Source organism: Xiphophorus couchianus, chromosome 18, assembly GCF_001444195.1.
Source record: "Xiphophorus couchianus chromosome 18, X_couchianus-1.0, whole genome shotgun sequence".
Lineage (NCBI taxonomy): Eukaryota > Metazoa > Chordata > Actinopteri > Cyprinodontiformes > Poeciliidae > Xiphophorus > Xiphophorus couchianus.
Window position 1 is genome coordinate 16360167 of NC_040245.1, and position 14852 is coordinate 16375018.

Sequence of the window (14852 nt, forward strand, 5' to 3'; positions counted from 1 at the left end):
TGGATATTTTTACTTTCTTAGAAGGTACACGTTGCTAATTTAAGTCTTTAACACTTACGACGTTCAGTTCTTTGCTTTCTGAAAATCTAAAAAGGCAGGAAACAATCGTTACCTGATTTTCTCAACTAGAAAAATGACTGCCAGACCAATCACTAAACCAATTTATGAATGCTGTTTGCCACCAATCTGACTGATAAGATGCTTCATCTGATCATTTGATAAGATCTACTGATATAGCAAGAGCAAATATTTTAATTTATATAATTTTTTACAGGAAAATTATCAGCTTAAGCTGTTCCTTTAGAAAAAACATTTTGAAAAAGAAAATTACACCAGCATGCTCTGATGGGAAAAACAGAAGGCCCTGTGAAGCAAATCAAAAGGAAGGAAAAAAGGACTTGGGACCTGAACCTGCTGCAGAGAGGAATGCCGGCTGCTGCAGCAATGCTCCCAGTGGAAAATAAAAAAACAAACAAAAGTTGGATTGTCTTCAAAATTTGACATGGTTGAGACAGGGATGCAATCAATCATGGTTTGGAAAAACAGAGAAAAAAGCCAACTGTCCTCAGGGTTCCATTCATGCATACAACAGCATAAATAACATAGAAATTCAGCAACTGTGAAGACACTTGTACTGTAAATCAGACTTCCCACACTTCCGCATAGTAAATCATCCAATACCTGCATAAAATAACCTATTCGACAATGTTGTTTGCTGTTATCAAAACCATCTTGAATAACAGGATCCAGTCTACTGTCCAGAACAGCTATTCTCAGAAGTAGTTTGAAAACTCTCACATCTTTAGCGAGAATCAGATGGTTTCTGTCATAACACTTGTGTGCCCATGGTCTCCTAATTTCATGCAGACCCATGCACCAGTTTGACTTCAAGAAAAGTCTGATCTAACAGAGTTAGACAGAGTGGCGTTCAAAAGCAGGCCAAATGCAACTTTTTCAGAGCCAGCTCCAATGTTTCAGCACAGAGTTAGAACTAAATCCAGACTGGAGATTCAAAGCAGCTAGTCAGGCGACCCAACAGCACACAGCAGGGTGTACAACCACAACTTGGCAGGAACACCAAAGAGACTAATAGTTCAAGAGACCAAATGATAAGTGTTGAAAAGAAGGGACAGTGCAAGTCCCTTAGAAATCCCAAATTCTGTTGTATTATTCTCAGTGCAGCAAATCATGGGTGAACTCTCTAACTTGGAAAGTACACATTCAGATCATCCAGGAACCTCATCTGCTTAAAGATATCCTCATGTAATGTGATTGTTCGATGGAGTCTAAACACAGAACAGTAGACAGACATTTTCCAAGGAGTTATGTCAATTTACTAGACAAGTTCCTCTGCTGCTTTGACATGGAGAGGTGAAATTTTAAATGTGCTGTTCGGCTCCCATGCTTTGATTGATCTATCAGCGCCAAAGGAAAGATAACTGAATATGCAGTCACAGGAAACTTTATTGGGTATACCTGTTCAATTGCCTCTTTACACAGATAGCAAATCAGTCAATCACAGGTAAAGGTAGTAAACTCAACACAAATCTGAAAGCTCAAAAACAAGCATTGTGGCTGCTTCTGAAAAGGTAATTCCACATTTCAAAAAGCTCAAGTTTATAGTAATTGCTTCAGGGATTGGAATAGTATGTATAGTTTTCTTAAGTTTGTCCTTATTTTACTTTAATACACAAATAACAAATTTAAAAATACAGAAATATATTAGGCTAAATCTAAAAAATCTATATTAAAAATTATTTTAAGTAAAATAACGTAAAAGTCCAAAATAAATCAATATAAATCAATACTGTATCTGTTTTTCACAATCATAATTGAATGGAAGCAGTGATAAATCTGTCACTGAGGAAAGGTCACAAAACAAAAAAAGTCTTCCATATTCACTGTAATGTAAGTTTTATCTCTCTCGTTTATAATTGCATGAACAGACCCAAAATAAATACCAGCATGCCAAACATAAGCATAACATTTTTTCAAGACTTAAGATTAATTCTTAGAGTTTTATGAAAAACGTTTTGTACTGCCTGAATTATAATTATATCCAGTGAATGGTGCCAGGAAATATTTTGTTGTGCGTCTTAACTTGTATCACATAAAAAATGCAGACGTTCAGAGAGGTTTGTGCCAGAAGTAAGATACTGACTGCCACATGAGCAGAGTCTGGGCAGGGCAGGGGTGCTGCTTGCGTCCTTTTGTGGGTCCCCAAAACCCCATCCTCTCCCCCATTCCACACATCGACACACACGCATGCACACAGACATACAACTTAATCATTAACATCTCCTAAGTGTAGATCTAACACAGAGAATGTTAACATTTATACTCTTATAACTTGTGAAGACATTTTCAAAATCTCAGAGTATTTTTGGGAAAGTTCTATGTGTTTCAGATTTAATAAATACTTTGTCCAGAAATATGAAGATTTAATATTTACAATACACCAGACAATTAGAAAAGGTTGCCAAAAAGAAATAGAATTACTGACACATTTTTCAGGTGTTCCGTTGCATGCATTTGCTACTGTTTTAAAGGGGGGGTTCAGTAAAGGAACCTGCCTGGACACAGGCACTTGGCTTGAGTTTACATAATGAGTCTAGCAGAAGTTAGTGGATAAATCTGTCAGGGGAAATGGGAGAAGGTAAAGTGTTTTACAAAGTGAGAAGAAAAAGACCACGGTGGATTACAGCACAAAATGCAAAGGAAAGAAGGATGAAAAACAGTGGTCATTTCAGATTGTGAACTGCCACCTTGAAGAATGAAAACCAAAGAGCTCACGTAAAAACAAAAGTGAGGACTTGTCTTTAACAAACATCCTTGTGAAATGAATCAAGTAGAGATCTGTTTAAAATCCCTGGCAGTACAATGACAGGACATTCCCTTCTGGAAAGGTTGAGGAATCAGATGGGATAACTTCTGCAGTGCATGTGTGAGTGTTCATTGGTTTCCAAGCATGTGAGAGTAGTGACCAAATATCATCTCCACCGGATTCTGTTTCTACAACAGCTTTCTAAAACTTTAACAACTCTCACCCTATTAAGTTTGGACAGGCAGGAGACATACAGACAACCAGGTCAGCATGAGCATACACTGAGAACAAGAGAGCAATAAGCTTTTAGCCGAACTTTACACAAAATAGTTCATGTGCGATTCCTCTACATTTTGTTATTTAACACTGTATACACCTGCAATGTGTCCTATTTATTTACTATACAATACTGGCTATCAGATGAATCAGTTTCTCCAAGCTATCAAAAGGCAATCACATTCTAGAAATTTTAAAGATGTTTAGCAATTATTAGAGTCACTATATTTTGCCCACAATTTTCAGCAAAAACACTGGTTCACATTGCTTTCTTACAGATTATTCATTGTAAAATATTTCACGTTTGGTCAAAGAGCATCTATGAAAACTGTAAAATTTCAATTGTATTAAAGTATAGATTCAAAAGCCAAGAGCACTAAGCACCATCCTTCTTCCCATCAAGTCTAGCCTGCTTTCCATCCACTGTTGAAAAGAACAACACATGATTACAGTACTATGCTAATACCACCATGTTTCACTGGGGATCGATACAAATGTCTTTCGATTCAAAAGTAAGAAGTACTCTGTGCTTTTACAGACAAAGTCACAAAAGATGTTGAAGTTTGTTGATGTAACGCAACAAAAGTCAGATGTTACAAAGACAAACCATGTCCAATGTTGCATAATCCTTTTTACATTTACTGGCTGAATTTAACTGATTTAAAAACATAACTTTATTAAACACTTTGGCCAAATACACCACAAATTCCTGATTTAGCCTTAATAGCCCATTAAAACCAATTTTAAAAACTTTTTTCTACCTTCAACAGGGGCTTCATACAGCAGCCTTATCCAATGCCAGCTACATCTAAGATTAGCGATTTTAAAAAGGCAAAGCATCAAATTTGAGAACAACTAATAATAGTTAATGGATGTGTTGTTTTCTGCAAATGTAACTAAGTTCAGTGATGCTAAATTTAAAGTTAACTATAAACATTTCATCAAGTACAAAAGGTATTGAAAATAACAGCATATTTTTAGTCGGTAAGTATTTTCTTAAGTGTTAATGAAAAACTTACCATACTGGCACCGGGGACCTTTGAAGCCTAATGGACAGTGACAAATACGCTCCCCAGTCTCTGCACATCTCCCACCATTAAGACAGGCATTAGCACTGCACACCCCTGTGGATAATTTAACATCACACACCATCATGTTGCTGATATATTTGGTTCTGTTCTAACTGGTAACAAGTGAAGCACTTCTTTGCAGAAAACCAACAATTTTCTAATCAATATTTCCAGTCAATTTATATCAGATATTTGACGTATATCAATGAGATGCTTATTTACTCACTATGTAGACAGCCCATCTCGTTATCTTTCTGAGCCCAACCGGGACAACATTTATAGACTGTGTGAAAATCCATGCTGTACGCTTGCCTGTATGCTGTGTAGTACGCAGTCCTAAGGAGAAGACGTTCTGTTACATGTTCATATTTTTAGAGATTGTACTGTAGTATTTTGTAAGCATAAAACAATAATAGTCATTGTTATACAAAATACATAAGATCAAGTAAAATAGACTTTAACCCTTTCACATTTTGTCATGTTACCTGCACAGAACTTGACTTTATTTCGTTTTAATTTTTGTTTGGAGTAGTAGACCAGTACAAAAAATATAGTTGCATGATTTTTCCTTTTTTGATAATCATCTGAAAATGAGGGATCAGGCACTCTGGAAAGATGAGACCAAAATCAAACACTTTTGCCTGCATACAAAACACTATGGCCTAGATGGTACACACTAAAATCGCACATCGCCACTAGCCCACCATCATGTAGAAAATCTGTTGCAAATATTTCAATCTATAGTTCAAAGATGCTCTTCATTTCATATTTATATCTTAAAAACAATGGGCAATAAATCGTCTTTACAGATGTGCAAAACCAACATTATCCTGAAACTAGCTGCTATAGATGCAGTGAATGGTTAGAAATATATTTACATCAGAGGGGTCAAAAAACCAATGCACACCATGCTTTTTAGATTATATATATATATTTTTTTAAATCTTGAAAGAAATGCATCTTGTTCCCTGTTTTGTTCTATTTTAAAATATTTCAATAAAATACACTGATGTGGTAACATGACAAAATGTAATAAATAAATAAATAACATTTGCTGGCCATTTTGTATATCTGCCATGATGGAACATTTATCTCCAACTACATGGGAACAACTTTGAGAATGATGTTAAAAGTACATGTGTGGAATGTGATACAAACTGGATTTTTCTTACCTTCTCTCAAATCCCACACACCATCTGCGGCCTGTGCAGCCCTGCTTCCACACCTGCATCATGCGGGTAAAAACCTGAACACAGGGCTGGCGGACCCCCAACATGGACACCTCCTGGTTGGCGCAAACATTTGGCCTTTGCATGGGGAGGGTACAGAAAAGAGTGACGTAGCAATACTACAGCAACACTGGTTTGTCACATGGATGACTTAATTGTGATGATGGTGTGATCCCCTGGTCATCTCATAGATAAGGTAGATAGATAGACGGATGCAGTTCGTGCCTGCATAAATCAAACTACAAGCATAAACTTCAGACAACTGTGTTTAGTTAGCTTGAATTCATTTGTGTTGCAATTTCGGGTACCTTACAACTGCCTGCCTCCACCAGGCATCTGGCTTCAATAAAGCCTGAAGTTAATTAGAGCAAGTACTGTGGTTGTCCCCTAATGAAAATAATCCTCCTTTAATATCTTAGACAGTTTATCTGAAATTGGAACTCAGTAATAGAGTGCCATATGGATAAACAAACAAAAAGTAGCATTCCACTGGAAGTGGACGATGTAAAACTGCTGTTGGATGTACAGTAAATATCCTATCTTCCGTGGGACCTGAAATGGAGACCCCTAGCGGGCAGACCACACATAAAGGACACAAACAAAAGTTATTTCCAAAAAATAGAGTCATTTATTCGTCTATCAAAATTCAGCGTGCCTCCTGATTCCATGTATTCGTATATATATTTTTATATCGCATGTTAAAGCAGTATTTTCTCATTCACCTGGGAAGTCACCAATTAGCGACGGAAACTAGCCAACATCTCACTTACATGCCAAGCTGCAGGTCTGCAGATGACGCGATGTGCATAGCGCTGAATAATTTCACACATATATAGAAAATCTTTGGAAACATAGTTCCAGCTGCTTACAGACACGTTGTTGAAGATTCAGCTGTGCAGACTTTAAAAAAAAAAAAAAAGAAAGAAAGAAAGGAAGAAAGAAAGAAAGAAAAGCCCGTTAAATCCAAAACATTCTGACAAAATTACGGAAGTCCACGTTCAAGCTTAGAGATTTTTGGCTAACATGCAGTGATGTTTTGATTTGATTCCCGGTTCATGCTACTGATTAGGTGAAGGAGAGGCTCTCTGAGTCTTTGCGAGCCTCTGTGTTAAATGCACCACCCACAAACAGCCGGGATGGTGGGGGCCAAAGAGGGGGTTGTAGGACGCTGAATGTGCCTGCTTCGTTGTCGCAGCCTGTTTTCTTTTCTTTCTTTCTTTTTTTTTTTACAGTCTATTACAGAAAGTTGTGTTGATCCAACATTGAACTCTTTGCATGCATTCTGGTTAGTTTCTTTAATTGCTTGTGGGGTTTTTTTGTTGTGTTTTTTAGATATACTGAATTTTCAACTTTTCCATATATCCACCTGCACACTTTTCAGAGGTTCACTTGACCTTTTAATTAACAGTGTCATCTGAAAGCCCTCCAGAGTTGGAGAATTACATTTATGAAATTATATTTAGACTTACACAGTCTCAAGTAATAACTTGATTTATGTGGGTGCTTGATATGGAGGGGAATGGCGCGGCAGATCTTCTAACCGCGCAGTCTCAGAAATAAGATAGAATTCTATAAATGGCATTTTGCTAAATCTGAAATAAAATGTATTATCAAGAACCAAGTAAAACCATTCTGACAGCAGATTTCAAGGAGTGGACTAAAGGTCATCACATGCAACAGAGAGTAAGGAGAATGCAATTTAGAGTAAAAACAAGCAGCTGTGATTAGGACAAATAGGGTTAAATAAAACGTTACATTTGATGGGTAAACAACCAACAGGTAAATGTGAATGTGGCATAAACATGTATGTCCTACTGGAAACAGCAGAACATACAATAATTCAATGTGAAAAGTTAAAAACAAGGATTAAAGAAACATTATTAGTCTAGACATTAAAAGACCAATAAAGCATTTCCTTATTATTTTTAAAAGGAAAAGGAATTAAATATACGAGTCTAGTTACGGAAAGTTATACACTCCAACGCAGTAGATGGCGATAATGTATCTTTACGCTGGATGCTACCCGCAAGAAAACCTCAAGCATAACAAGAAACATTTCCTGTTTAAAGTCGAAACAGGGCAAAGAGCGAGAGGAACCTCCTCTCTCATAGGAATACAAAGAGATGTTAGACAGCCATACTATTTGGAATTTTTGTTCCTAACCTTAATCCGTTGGAACACCAACAGAAGTCCCTTCCTGGTTTTATTTAATAAATACGTTTTTAGAGAGGTCGCTGCGTTAGCCACGGTAAGTAACCGCGCTAAAGTGTTAGCTCGAAATGGCGAGGAGGCTAAGTTGTTTTCTTACACTCCACCAGCTGTCTGGCCATATTACTGGTTAAGGCAGACGCACGTACACTGTAAATAATGTAGACGTTAGTTTGCTACTGGTAAAATATGTTTGTTATTTTCTGGTATTTATAAGTCAGTGCTAGCTTAATGCTAGGCAGCATACATTTCTTTCTACACGGTCAAAGCGGTTTGGTCGTTTTTTTCCTGCTTTTATCATATGATAGTATCACGAGATCGAGGTTTCCAGCAGAGCAAAATTGGACCGTTTAAAAATAAACAAACCACGTCAACAATCTGTGCCAACGTACAATAACAACAGGCAAATGAAAGTACTGCTAAAGCCACTTTTGGGGAGTCACAGGTCCTCCTTGTTTTGGTTCCACAGAGTCAAATGAGCGGAGCAGCATTTCCGTCCCCGACTGTAGAGATGGCGGAGATCAACCGCATTCAGTATGAGCTGGAGTACACCGAGGGGATCAGCCAGAAGATGCGCATCCCGCAGATGCTCAAAGTGGCTCCTCATTCACACGACGAGCCCGGTGATGGTTTACAGGAAGTGCCCCCCAGCGTCACAATGCAAGTGCCAGACAGGATCGTGATTGCGGGTTGGTGTCGTTTACTTTTGACTTCCCACATTATTATTTGAGTTTAACATTTTAGTTTTCAGTATTCTTAGTATGGTTTTCTGAATGAGAACCTACAGATAAGCGTAAAATCATTTGAAAAGAAAAGAACAAACACCGGTTGACAGTTTATTTTGTTTTGATTTCTTGAAAACTTTAAGTCAGAGTTTGAAAATGGATATGTGGTTCTTAAAATTTGACTAGCTTAGTTAGAAGTAAAATAAATAAATACAATAATAAACATAATGCAGCCGTAGTTGGACAAGTGTTAAAGATTTTTAAGTATGTCTACTTTAAGTTTGTCCATAAACACAAAAGCCATAAAATAGTTATTTACTATTATTTAAATGATTTGTGCAACACACAGGTAATACATCCAACCACTCTATTTACCATTTTTAAGAGCAGATTTTACCTACTCAAATGTTGTGTATAGAAATTGGCAAAAATGATTTGACACTTGGAATTTAGAGATGGAAAATGTCTAAAAAGATGTTGCTATGTCTAGCTGCTCAAAGCTCTGTGTATACAATCTGCACCATTATATCAGCACAATATATTGCAATTTTCAATATAATTTGTGCAATATTAATATCACAGAACTCTATTTGGAAGGCAAAATTTATCATCGTGTCAGAAATGTATGCTTTGATTCTGCTTTTTGATGGAGTGTCACTTTATCAGGTGTCCACGTCTGTCACAGTTCATAGTTCCCAAGAGAATAAAGGTCACAGAGAGAGTTGCAATGTAAATTATGAAGGAGAGGAGAATGTGTTTTTATTACAGTTGATAGTTAACAATAATATTGCCATCCAATGATATCTTTATCTTTGTTACAACTACTTATAAACAACACAGAGCCAAATGTCGAAGGTCCAGGCATTTTCCTACCCTATGCTTTGGGGCTATTTAGTTTTCCTCATCATATCATGTCAGCTGCTAAAAACTGAAAGTGAAACAGATATTGTCATGTCAGTTTCTAATGCAGAACACAATGGCTTACATGTTTTGTGTTGGTGCTGATTGTTTACAAGTTTCACAAAGTTTCACTTTGTGATTTGTCAGGAGATGCCGCTGACTCCCACTTTCCCAGACCCAGAGACTTAGACCTCATCCAGTCAACACCCCTTGAATCTCTGGCACTGAAAACTCCTCCCAGAGTCCTGACCCTCAGTGATCAACCTCTGTACTTCTTGGAAGAGGAGCATCAGACAGCTCCAGATACTGAGGAGGTGGTAGGTCATAAAACTACCCTTTGTACTTATAAGATATGCAACTTATAAGTTGCATATCTTATAAGTACAAAATCTTATAAGTTGCATATCTTATAAGTACAAAAGGCTTGCGATTCTACTTGGTGACGTAACATCATTACTTCAAAGCATAAATCGGCTGTCTTAATTTTTCTTGTTATAGGTGCAGCCCCAGGGACGTTTAAGGCGGGAACGTTCTGCCAGTGAGAATGCAGCCGTCCGCCAACTAACTCATAATGAATCTGCGTAAGTATTTCACCACAGATGCCATCATTAGCTAAGCTCTTTCTTAGCTCTGCTGATGGTTGCATGTAGCAAACTGTGTCGTTCTTCTAGCTCTTAGTTTTTATTTGGTTCACTCTCATCTTCCATCTGGTCGCCTGTGGCTGCATCTTGTCCGGCAGAACATCTGTTGCTTGCAGACAAATAATGAAAGCAGCCTATCTTGTCAGTTTTCATTATTATTGTACACGTCAAATAATTAAAATCTTTGGTTTTATTATGTGTACTTTGATAGACGGCTAGGTTGTGACAAAGAGTAAAAGCTTGTGAAGGGAAGACGTTTTCTCCTCCAGATTGTTTTCTGCAGCACAGCATCATGTGGTATGAAGTTCATCAAGTTTCACGTCACGAGAGAGGGATTAGCCTGTTTCTGTTCATTCCAAGCACTTTTGCTAAAATGGCTGACAGGTCTCCGTTGCTGCTTCTTTTCTTTACATTGATCTGTCTAAAGCTTTTATAAAGACAGTGGGGGGTTGTACCTTTTCCTTATTTCTCTCCCTTTCCTTCCTCTTCTTCTGCCCTTTTCCTTTCTTTCCCTTCAAATTTGCTCCTTGTAATGGTGGGCACTGAGCAGTACAACTTCGCACCCCCCGACCACTAACCAGTCACGCCCTTCCCTCAACATGGCTGAAGAGCACAACGTGTACAGCGCTAGCGGTGTTCTGTCTTTCATCCAGTCCACTACACGTCGGGCCTACCAGCAAGTCCTGGAGGTCTTGGATGAGAACCCACACAGGTGACCTCCCAACTAACTGGTCATTTGTTTTGTAAAGATTATTGCCAGCGAGTCAAATGCAAACTTCTTGTTGTTTTCCAAGCAGCTTATTCCAATTTTTGCCGATGCTGATTTTATGCTCTTTTGCATGATTGATGGACTTCTTTTTAGCACTGGCAATTTCTAATAATAAAAATATGTCCTGGGATACAGATAATGGTAATAAGAATATTAAGTAGTTTCTAAAAATAATAAAAGAAGACATGGCTGATGACTTAAGCTGGAGGCTTGTAAAGAAGCCAATTCTACTGCAAGTATTAAAGTCAAACAATACATGTGATTAAGAGAGCAGTCGTCAGGTTTCCTGACAATGAACGCTGAGTCAGTCATCAGACTTGTTTTTGAAATCAGACTTCATATTTATCTTTGAAGGAAGGAGAACAGTCGTTTTTGAGAAATCAGCTCCATTAATCTAAAGAACGTCAAATATATTCTGCTGCTGCAGCAAAAAGAAAGTGCAGTTCTCAATTTTCGACTTAAATTCAAAACTTGTCACATACCGAAGGTTTGTGGCAAAATAGAAGTAACTTTGCATACTTTAGAAAAAGTACCTTTTTAAAATTTCTACTAACATTTTAGCTCTCGCGTTCCTCTCGGTTCTCTCATCCGTAGTCTAGCAGAGGTTCACTCGAGGTGAAAGCACAAACACTTCATCTTCAGCCCTGTCTCTGACTCTGCTTTGTGTGCGGTATGGGAGAGGCTTCTTAAAATGCTTCCCACATGTGATGTCTCTTCCAATAACGTGAAACATATTAGGAGTTCTCGTGTTAACTATGACATCGTAGAATATCTAGCAAGCTTAGTCTTGTGGGCTTTAGTGGCATGTGTGCCATGCGCAACACTGTGTTTTTCTAGATCTCTTTTTCCCTTCTCTGTGTTTCCCCACATTTTTAGCAAACCGTCTCTACGAGGGGGGTCAGGTTTGAGCTCCAACCCCTTGCCTGATTCCAGGTAACTTCACCTGGCACTTCATATTTTCCTTCTCTTTCCCTGTCCTCAAGCTTTCTTGGCTCTACTACTCATTGTGTTTTAAAATGAGGTCCAGTAATTCTCAGCCAAGGCATTATGTTTACCTGAAATATATAGTCTAAATTGTTACCAGGAGCTGTAGCTGGTTTGGTTTTAAAAAATAAATGTAAAAGGAATTTTGTCTGCTTTTTAAGGTTTGCATTGTCGACAAATGAAAGTTCCCTGGAAGGCCCAGCGGATGACATGACAGCAGTCGATGCAACCACACTTCGACGCCAGGTTAGCTTTAACAAATATTTTATTGCAGGTGACTAAAATCTTTAGAAACAGTAGAAAACGATTAGCTTTTTTTATGTGTCTCAACAGCTCATCAAGTTGAACAAGAGACTCAAACACTTGGAAGATGAGAACAAGGAGAGAGCAAAGCGAGAAATGATTATGTACTCGATCAGTGTTGCTTTCTGGCTCGTCAACACCTGGGTGTGGATGCGGCGTTAGAGCTCTAGAGTCTGTATTCAATATATTGGATATTAACTACTCGCTGCACCTTGTCCTTGTGGTAAAATATTTTGGGATTTATGAGACCTAACCTGCACAGGAATTATATTTTGGGTTTTGTTTATTTGACACATGTACAGTTTTATTTTTTTTATTCTTATTTCATCCTGTCCATCCTGTTCTTGTTTTGCTTTTATTCCAAACTTTTCTGCCCAGTCATAAATGATTTGTAAATATTTGTTCATGGCACCTAAAGCTGTGGGAGGACTTACAGAAGCAGTACGGCATTAGTCTTAACCTACAGCGTGGAGACATTTGCTATGTGGTAACATGTTAAATATTTATTGCAGGGAGAGTAATATGTGACATCACCTAGGAAATGCAATGTAAAAAAAAATTAAAGTAATACATGCAAAACATTTTCTTGTTTTTATTGATGTCAGAACTGAAAAAATACATTGTAAATTTGCTGTTACACAAAAAAGTCCACATGAACTTTGTGGAAAAGATTTACAAATCTTTCTCAAGATTTGTAAATCTTGAAAAAAGGGTACCTGCAAGAAGTGGAATCAGATAAAAATTGGGTTTCTTTCACCAAATGTGCTGAAACGTATCAAACAAGCTGAATTTCAACTCTTTATGTAAGAGTCATTTCCAGTTGCATCCTAAAGGCCACATTTAACTGTTTTGTAACAGTTAAATGTTACAAAAATTAGCCTCACAGGAGGCTAATTTTGTAAAAACAAACCATGTTTACATCTAAAGGTATCTGTTCACTCAATCAAGCATTGTCTCTCTGAGGAAGGTTGATTGGATCCTGGATAGTGAGCAACAACATCCTCATCCTCTGGATAGACCAGTGATGAATCATTAGAGAGCCCAGTTGATTTGTTGCAGCCACCTAGAAACAACGAGGATGTTCCGTCATGGCTGAGACCGAAGATACCACCGCCCTGATTCTCAGCTGGTGTCTCTTCATCGCCATCTCCTGATATGACTTCTATTTTTGGTTTGAAGTCCTGCTGATGGAAGTCTTCTGTATCCACATCTTCCAAGTCGGGCAGCTCGTCAATACGCAGTGACTGGTTTATGGGAAGGTGGATGGTTTCCAGCTGCTCTTCATCCTCTAGCTCTGTAACTAATGGTCCAGGACCATGTAATGGTACAAGCTCATCTTCTGAAAGATCAGGAGGAACCTGCATAGGCTGTGTGTTTTCAGACAACCTATTCTCTTTATTCTTCGTTAACGTGTGATTTTCTTTTTCCACATTTGTCTGCAGTATCTGTCCATCTTGTACAGAGTCCGCCTGGACATTCTCTTCTGTTTCACGAGTGATTTGAGATTGATCATCATTTTCTTCATCAAACTTGTCCTCCTCCAGCTCTTCTGTGTTGAGATCTCTGTTTGCCTCACTTTTGTCAACCTTCGAATCTTCCTGGCTGTCCTGCATAAAGATCTGGACATTCTCTCCTTCAGAGGAAGACAAAGTCTCTGTGTTGTTTTCTTCACTAGCTATGACTGAATCAGGAGCTGTCTCAATTTTCCCTAAAAGAGAAGTAATTATACAGTTAAACATTAGATTTTCAACTAACTGTTCAAATAAAAGCTGAACAATGCTCACCTTCCGCTTGCAATTCTCGCAGACGTTTTTTCTCGAGGGCTTTCTCACGAATTTTCGCCAAATCATCCAGGCTGTCCTGGATTTTCCTTCTCTCCCGTGACGCCCATGCTGCCCTCTCCTTCCACTCCCCCTCCAGCCCTTCCTTGGCCCACGCCTCTGCACATGCCCTGTCTTTGGGGAACACGGGCCGGTCGTCGAGGAAGGTGAGCTGCTTCAGATGTACAATCATGGTCTTCCTGTAGTTTGGGATTTTCTTCACCACCTCATTTCCCATCAGGTTCAGCACTCTCAGTTCTGGTATTGCCTCCAACACAGAGACAATCTCAGGGTCGTGTAAGAGATTGTGAGACAGGTCCAACACGTTGATGGCCAGACACTGACTCAGATGCTCTACGTCCTTCGCACTCTCCAGTTTGTTATGGGATATTTGTAGAGTGCTGAGTTCAGGAAGGCAGGAGATGTTCTCTATCATGTGGATGTAGTTGTTGGAGACGTTCAGGGTGCAGAGTTTCTTCATGGGTTCCAGGTTTTCCAGCTTGCAAATGAGGTTTTGGTGCAGGAATAAGCAGCGGAGGTCAGTCTGAGCATCCAGGTTCTCAATCCTCTGGAGACCATTGCTTTCCAGCCAGAGACATTTGAGCCCTGTGTATTCTTCCAGATTCTCAATCTTGGAGAAACCCTTAAAATGCAGGTACAGTGTGTCATTCAAGCAAGGTGTGGAGTACAGTTTGTTCTTCTTGCAGAGGTCTTTGAGGAACTTCTTGGTCATCCTTGGCTCTGATTGTTTTTCCTCTTGTATTGAGGGCTGCCACTGGTTTCTATTTTTAATTTTTTCTTCAAATGTATTTTTTATAATCGCACCTGATCCGTTTCCGCCAGAAGCATCACCGGTGTTTGCTCTTTCCGTTGCGTTTTCTGTAGTCGCCTTATCGTCCATCCTCTTCACAATCGTGTAATTCCCCCAGAATATATTTAAATAAATAAATAAGACGAAATTTTAAAAAAGTATTAGTTGCGGAAATGTAGTAAAACGCGGGCTGTTAATGGTCAAACTGGATAACTATCTGGCAATCCGCTTTGTTTGTCAGCGTTAATTACGGTTTACGTTGGTTTCCATGGTTACTCCCAGACAGAGAGTT

At 38.6% G+C, this 14852-nt stretch overlaps 3 protein-coding genes across 8 annotated transcripts in view; 1 reads left to right on the top strand and 2 right to left on the bottom strand.

Annotated features, from left to right (window-relative positions):
• The window catches only part of egfem1 (EGF-like and EMI domain containing 1), a 47376-nt gene extending 40816 nt beyond the window's left edge, over positions 1–6560 (bottom strand). The window contains exons 1-4 of one of the 2 annotated variants that reach the window (XM_027999102.1): positions 6170–6551; positions 5343–5477; positions 4397–4506; positions 4120–4224 (exon numbers count right to left, since the gene is read on the bottom strand). In XM_027999102.1, the coding sequence (XP_027854903.1) occupies positions 4120–4224; positions 4397–4506; positions 5343–5477; positions 6170–6252 (433 nt within the window). In that variant the 5' untranslated portion in view covers positions 6253–6551. Of the gene's footprint in view, positions 1–4119; positions 4225–4396; positions 4507–5342; positions 5478–6169 lie in introns of both variants that reach the window. The other variant, XM_027999103.1, reaches the window with a different exon arrangement.
• An 886-nt stretch (positions 6561–7446) lies between these two features.
• On the top strand, positions 7447–12510 carry mffa (mitochondrial fission factor a). 5 transcript variants are annotated; one of them, XM_027998813.1, is made up of 8 exons: positions 7447–7647; positions 8077–8296; positions 9380–9546; positions 9731–9813; positions 10424–10585; positions 11519–11575; positions 11788–11872; positions 11960–12510. In XM_027998813.1, the coding sequence occupies exons 2-8, from the start codon at positions 8083–8085 to the stop codon at positions 12089–12091; spliced, it is 900 nt and encodes a 299-aa protein (XP_027854614.1). In that variant the 5' UTR covers positions 7447–7647; positions 8077–8082; the 3' UTR covers positions 12092–12510. The 5 variants fall into 5 exon arrangements, with proteins under 5 accessions (XP_027854614.1, XP_027854613.1, XP_027854616.1 ...); XM_027998812.1 differs by having other exon boundaries at positions 7448–7647; positions 9380–9549; XM_027998815.1 differs by lacking the exon at positions 10424–10585 and having other exon boundaries at positions 7448–7647.
• Positions 12257–14840, bottom strand: dnaaf1 (dynein axonemal assembly factor 1). Its single transcript, XM_027998811.1, has 2 exons — positions 13714–14840; positions 12257–13637 (listed from the first exon to the last, which is right to left on the bottom strand). The coding sequence occupies exons 1-2, from the start codon at positions 14648–14650 to the stop codon at positions 12865–12867; spliced, it is 1710 nt and encodes a 569-aa protein (XP_027854612.1). The 5' UTR covers positions 14651–14840; the 3' UTR covers positions 12257–12864.
• Between the last annotated feature and the right edge of the window lie 12 nt (positions 14841–14852).